The 7,445-nt window shown below is 42.3% G+C and overlaps 1 protein-coding gene across 1 annotated transcript in view; it reads right to left on the bottom strand.

The window, feature by feature from the left end:
* Nucleotides 1-469: 469 nt before the first annotated feature.
* The window catches only part of LOC143125797 (microfibril-associated glycoprotein 4-like), a 28,312-nt gene continuing 21,336 nt past the window's right edge, over nt 470-7,445 (bottom strand). Inside the window, exons 5-6 of the mRNA XM_076287547.1 lie at nt 2,802-2,969; nt 470-1,246 (exon numbers count right to left, since the gene is read on the bottom strand). Coding sequence (XP_076143662.1) covers nt 996-1,246; nt 2,802-2,969 — 419 coding nt within the window. The 3' untranslated portion in view covers nt 470-995. The remainder of the gene's footprint in view (nt 1,247-2,801; nt 2,970-7,445) is intronic.

Here is a 7,445-nt window from a genome sequence, read left to right as displayed (position 1 = left end):
TTCGCAACAACACACGCTGCTGAACTTGAATCAAACATTCTTTAGAACACAGCTGATCAACCGTCTGCTTTCACGTTTGAATGAAGTTCCAGTCCTTGCGTAGTGATATGAAAGACATTAATCAGAAGCACAAAACCCGTTGCCATTGACAGCGGTGATTAAATGCTTTGCCGGTGATTTATGTAGATTTAACATAGGCCCGAACGTTGGGAAGGCCCATTCATGTGAATGGAACTTTCTGCAGCACTCTGAAGAGCCGTGTAACATCTTTTAACACACCACATCCATAATACCCATCATAGGCCCGACAGTTCAGCAGGACTACAGTATGCATAAGGAATGAGTGACTACAGTGAAGGGAACAGCTAAAAATTGCATGCTAATGGCTCATCGATTTAGTAACACAATAACATCAAGTTCTAACAAGGTTTTGTCAGAAGATTACAAAATCAATCGCAAGATAACAATATATGCTTCAAATGTTTATTAAGAGTTAACACCTAGGCAATTGCATGACCACACCCATTACAGTTATTAAGGTATTTTTGTACACAGATCACCATATTTATACCACGCTGAAAAAAGAATGTCCAGTTTCCTATAGATGAATTGAGTCCCACACTCAGCTTGTCTTCTGGGGGATTTTCATTTATTTCAGTCTAGGATCAGGCTTAAAGGAGCTATGTGTTAGGGTACGATCAGCCAGGATCACAGGTAACACAGGTAAATGCCATTCCTCCGTTGACTTGCATTGCATTCAGTACAGCGGCACATGTACTGTGGTACAACGTGATATTATAAGAAAACCAGTTCAAAGGTAGCTAGATTAACAATTGTTAATTGTTAATTGTGGGTAATGGACCAGAATCCCACTTATCGCTTTATCAAACCAAAAAGATATCAGAGAGAGAGAGAGAGAGAGAGAGAGATGGAATAATCCACACACTCCTTAAGTATCACATCACTTCTAAACAAAGAGGCTCTTACACGGATTTCTAAGCCACATGCCTAATCTTCATAGTGATGAATTTCAGTGAATAATGGTACCCTTTAAAGGCGTGCCAATTCACAGAAATAGCGTAATGATCTGTAGGGCCCCACAAGTAAGCACCATTGGGATTGGAAACATGGCAATCATCATACCAGTACCCTCCAAGATATTTGCTAGCACAGTTATCATCAGAAAGGTCTTGGTCCTTGTCAAATGTACTAAATTTCTTCCCATTGTGGCGAGTCAAAGAGTCTCCTGTAAAATGAAATTAGCTATGTTATCTATGCGTACAAAACAAAACAAGAGAACATTGTAACATATTCATTTTACATCAATATATAACACTTGTAGACTGGAATGCCTACTTATATCAAATATTGTAGTCGGAAGAATGTGTATGTGAATCCCTTATCAATTTGATTGATTAGGCTGAACCAATGATTTCAAAGTTAATGCAAAGTCTACGCCCCTCACCATGCTAGCGTTGGAAATGTACCCCAGACACTTTTGCATTAAGTGAATTAGTCTGGTTCTAAAGCAACACCAAAGAACTTTTCCTCTGTCACACGCACCATTTGTTTATCCAGCACCGGCTTTGCAAATAACAATGTCCACAGACAAGGTAGAACATGTTGCATGATTTTATGAAAGTATGATGTACTGCAACATCAGATGCAAGTCAAATTTTAGTTTCTTATGCAGTGGTCTCCAAACTTTTTCTTCCGAGGGCCAGCTCACTATGCCTGGCTCTAAGAGAGGGCCAGAGACTCAGAGTATATCAGTAACCATAAATAGCTTAGTGCTGTGAACAACAGCAGTCTACCTTAGTTGAATATTCCATTACATTTAAACTAGACTATTGCAATTTAATACCATTGTTAGCTGTGTTTATATTTCCATCATGCCATATCAGTGTAAAATGTAGCTCAAATGAAATAATACTAATAAAAGACTTAAGCATTCCCAAAAGTATTAACAGGGAGTCCCAAAAGTATATTTTGAACTCTAAAATCTGTGTCTTTGCATACACAGCTCAAGTTGTGAACAAGCAATATCCTACAAATAAAAGTTCTCAAACTATGAGAGTTTTATGAAGTGGTGGCAGAAACATCTGAAATGACCACCATTCTAACTTTCACTCACCTGATGAGAACTTTGTGAACTCTGTGAACATTTAAACGAGTGAATAAAAAATATAAATAATTATACCAGAAAGTTCCAGAAATAAGACTTGAATAGAAGTTAGTTAGTTATTAACAATTAATTGATACACTTTTAGAATACTTTGAGCACTTATGCAGTCAGCATAGGCTTTTAACATTGTTTGCAGGTAGACCTACATTTCATTCCGTTTTCAATGGCAAATGCGAAACAGCGCCAAAACAACCACCAGTGGACAAAAATAGTATTACATGTGTACTGTTAAGACTTAATGAATGGGGGAAATTACGGAGGTTATAGTTTGACGATGTCGTACTCCCGTGCGGGCCGGATGCTATATACCACGGACATGTTTTGGAGGGCCACCCAAAATGAGGTGGCGAGCCGTATCCGGCCCGCGGGCCGTAGTTTGGGGACCACTGTTCTTATGTCTCATTCCATCGAGCTACAGACCCGCTACCCGATCCGGCAAACATAGTGCGGTTATAGTCGATAGAGGGCTGCGAAGCAAATGCAGAAAGTGCCGTTCACCCTGTTATGAGTTGATGAACCACTGAAACGATTTTGGAAACATTATTTTAAGGTACAAAAAACTCTTTGGTATTGCTTTAACCAGGATAATATTTAAGGTCTCATTTCCCAAACTCACCAGCGCCTCCATTGGTGAAGCCACTCACAGTCAGCTTGTATCCGTGTTCCTCTGATGCGACAGAGAAGGAGGAGTACCTGGCAAAAACCCTGTTGCCCTCAAAGTCTTCCATGTCCACTCTCAGCTCGTGTGGCTTATTTCTGGTGAGTTGGTGAAGTGACTGTAATCCTGCAAGAATTTTTTTTTTAACACTTTACTTGACAGTATCGAGATAAGAGTGACATGACATTGTCATGAACACATGACACTGTCATGACACGAACCCTAATCCTAACCTTTAACCATGACCCTGACTCTAACCCTTACCTTAACCCTAACCCCAACTCCCCCCTCCCCCTAAACAGGACTTGGGAGTTACCAGAAATCCAACACCATTACCTACCCCCCCCCCCCCCCACCCATCTATCCCACCACATTCCACGTTTATTGACCTACATAAACTGACCTTCACTATCCACACACCTGACCTCACTGATGCACTTTCTGACACTGAAGATCAACGACACCCATCCACCACTACTGATACCCCCAAGAACACACAATACCACACCACATATCACCCCACTGACCCTACACCCAATGATACCCCTCCAAGTGACACTTCCTTAGTCCCTTCACTCAACACAACTACATCTGCCCCTCCAGGAGCACACATCCTACACAGGGCAACTCTCTTAACACTACCCTACTGGATCCCCCCCACCTTATCTCCTACCCTTACACCACCCCATAGAAGACCGACCATAAGGGTGGAAGCTCAGTTCATCCACACCCACAACAGTCAGCCTTCCACCACCCAACACCTAAACAAGGTCACTACAAACACTACCCAGGCTACCCACCTGACTTACATTTCCCCACTTGAGATAACACCATCTCTCCCCCCCCCCCCAGGTCCCATCCAGGTGGGAGGGACAGACCCAGGACAGTCCAAACCGTCGAGGGTGATGATGAATAAAGGAAACCAAAGAGCTAACCAGCTTAAAACTCCTACTATGAGCCCTCCACCTCTCCTCTCTCCCCCTTTATTTTCCCACATACCACAAATGGTTTAATAATAGACTCCAGGAGTGGCACATTAGACCCACTAAACCCATACTTTTCATAGACTCCAATCTGGCCTGTATCACCCCTAATCCATACCCCAACATACAAATAGACAGTTATCCAGGTGCCACAGTCAATCACATGACTTGATTATTAGAAAAAATCTCCCCAAAGGAAGCCGTTGAGCTGTTGGTCCTGTCGGTGGGCACCAACAATATGGAACACAATGCCAAGGCCACCACCAATAAACAGTTACATAGAATGTCTAAATTGGCTACTAAGATCTTTCCAAATGCTACCATCTATGTTCCCCTTCTCAATTTCTCCACTTCTCTCCACCCACACTATAAACACAACCTCACAGAGATCAATCACTACATTGCCACTCACCTCCCCCACCTCCAACCACTCCCCACAGACCAATTTACCACTATTCATGACAACATTCACTGGCCCCCAGAAATTGATAAACGAATCCTGCACTCTTGGTGTTTGCAGCTAAATTTAACCCTCCCCAGACCCTAAACCAGGATACACCCTCACACACTTCCAATCTCACTGACTCACTACATACAGGCTCCCTTATCCTTAACCTTTCTAAATCCCTTATTCTCACCCCTCGCTTTTAAAAAAAGGTCTTTCCTTCATCCCAACACCAGCCCGTCATTAACCAAAACCTCCATTCCCTCTCCACCTATCTTTGTCGCCCTTTTGACTCTAGCCACTCCAACATTTCTTTAGAAGAAAAAAGAGCAATAACCCAACTTAGCAATAATCCCAATATCATTATTAACCCATTTACTCCTAAAATGCCTGCTAAAAACGCCTATAGAATCCTATGGCATTCTAGACTAAATAACCTTATTTCCTGAGGGTTTTCTGAAAACATACTAAAAATTGTCAACGTCTACCAAAATGTAATATCTAAGCCTCTGTAGCACCTAGAAACATGAAATAAAAAGCATGCTGCGCTACGCAGCATCCAGCGGGAGGGTCAATGTTGCGCTACGCAGCATCCAGCGGGAGGGTCAATGTTGCGTCATGCAGCATCCAGCCCGAATGGGTTAAACCAGCGGATAAAGGCTAAAAAATTGTCCTTTTAGATCAGAGGTCGTCAAATGGACCGCGGTCCGAGTCCGGACCCTGACGTGATCCTATCCGGACCCGGACCCTAATAATTTAGATTTTCACGGAAGATTTCAAAGCTGCGCTAAATGTTTCGTAGGTTAGGATAACAGCTTTACAGCTTTACAGATTTACAGCTTCAGGAACCATCATCTCGCTTGCTGCTATTCAGTCAGTGAAATCTGTGCATTTTGATAAAGTCGAGTCAGTGAGTAGGCCTAAAGTTTCTATGGTTAAGAGACTCACTGATAGCCTGACAGGGAAAACGAGCGAGGAGAGGAGACAAAACGAGAGACAATCGGATGGATATGTAAGTTAGCGGTAAGTTATTTTCAAATCATGGATTGCTCAAAGAGGAGAAAGCTAGACAGTGAGAACAGAGCTTTATATAAGGGGTCAATACCACGCAAAACTGTCACGTCCATAACGTCAACTAAATACCATAGCATTGTGTTGACATTATGGGTGTGACAGTTTTGCACGGAATTGCACTGGACCGACTCTTATACATATTCTGAGACAGGCGATTTTTAAAAGTGCCAATTTGAAGCACCTAGCGCCAATTTGAAGCTAGGCCTACCCATTCAACAGTGAACTGAGACCACAGAATATTTACGATTTCAACATTAAAAATTTAAAAATATAATTAAACTTGCTGATTGATGGGTTCAAGGAACCAGCTGTGGAATATCCATCCTTGTCTCAGCTCAAATCTTATTTTAAGTTCATGTTAAGATCTTAAAAATAGCCAAGGCTACTCCGTTTTTCTCCCCAATTACTCTATCTTGCCTTATTTCTCCTCATTTCGAATGCTACTTATTTTAATTTCACATTAAACATTAGGCCTAGGCCTACAACTAGGCTCCATCTATCCATCATCTATCCATCCAAATATATATACTGTATATATATAGCCTATACACGCATGTTAAACATTATGATGCTCTGGACCTTTGCTTGAGGAAATTTTCTGTAACTGGACCTCGCTGAAGTTTAATTGAATATCCCTGTTTTAGATACTCGACAATACCTCCTGGAAGCCAACAGCACAGGAAAAGGTTCGCAATCTGGTTCTATCACTATATACAAATCATTTCATATCCAAAAAACAATTTGATTTTCTGATTGGACCAGACCAGCCTAGACCCCGTGCCTTCTATCTCCTCCCCAAGATCCACAAGCCACATGGGACCTGGACAGTTCCCTTCAGAGTCCCTCCTGGTAGACCAATAGTCTCTGATTGCAGCTCCACAACCTATAACATCTCCTTCTTCATAGATCACTTCCTTAACCCCCTCTCCACTAAACACCCTAGCTACATTCAGGACACTTACCATTTCATACTTAAGATCCGGCCCATGGCAGTTCCCAACCATACTTACCTCTTCACCATTGATGTAGAAAGCCCTTTATACAAACATTGATTCCATCACAGGCATCCAAGCAGTACGCAACAAATTCAACCAATTTTCAGATTCCACACGCCCTGACAGCATCTTGCTTCAACTCCTGGAAATTTGCTTAACACATAATGATTTTGAATTTGATGACCGACTGTTTTTACAAATCCATGGAACTGCCATGGGCCAGAGATTCGCCCCCGCCTATGCCAACATCTTCATGAGCGACTGGGAGCAAGAGGCACTAGCCAAATGCCCCTTGAGGCCACTATTTTTCTATCGCTTCCTGGACGATATTATCGGTGCCTGGACTCATACACTCGACCAATTTACTGATTTTCTGAACATTCTTAATTCGCACCACACAACAATTATAAGTATAAATACTTTTTTGATCCTGTGAGGGAAATTTGGTCTCTGCATTTATCCCAATCCGTGAATTACACTGCACACAGTGAGGTGAAGCACACACGGCGCAGTGAGGTAGTGAGCTGCCTGCAACAACAGCGGCGCTCGGGGAACAGTGAGGGGTTAGGTGCCTTGCTCAAGGGCACTTCAGCCATGGCCTACTGGTCGGGGTTCGAACCGGCAACCCTCCGGTTACAAGTCCGAAGCGCTAACCAGTAGGTCACGGCTGCTCCTAATTCAGCTGAAAGCCACAATTGATCCTCATTCTGTAAATTTCCACAATACCACAATCTTCCTAACACCATCCACTCCAACACATAGTTCCCTCAGCACTAAAATCTTCTTCAAACCCACTGATACTAATACACTCCTACACAAAACCAGCTACCACCCCAAACATACATTCTGAGATATAATTAAATCACAAATTATTCGATTCAGAAAGTCTGAGGTATAATTAAATTACAAATTATTCGAACAGAGAGTTTGACTTGAGTCATCTGATACCACGGAGGAATATGATGCCGACCAGCTGAACCAACTGTTGAGGGCTTTTTATCCATCTGTGCGGAACAGTGCTGGCAATGGTTATTCTGTTGCGAGCTACATTTCTCTCCGTAGTGGAATAAATCGCTTTTATGCTAAATTCAACATACATCAGAAC

This window comes from Alosa pseudoharengus, unplaced genomic scaffold, assembly GCF_046254945.1.
Source record: "Alosa pseudoharengus isolate Yale_2024_CS ecotype anadromous, Long Island Sound unplaced genomic scaffold, YU_APseudo_1.1 YU_APseudo_1.1_scf_1, whole genome shotgun sequence".
In the NCBI taxonomy this organism is placed as follows: Eukaryota; Metazoa; Chordata; class Actinopteri; order Clupeiformes; family Clupeidae; genus Alosa; species Alosa pseudoharengus.
This window is presented reverse-complemented; position numbering and strand designations above follow the sequence as displayed.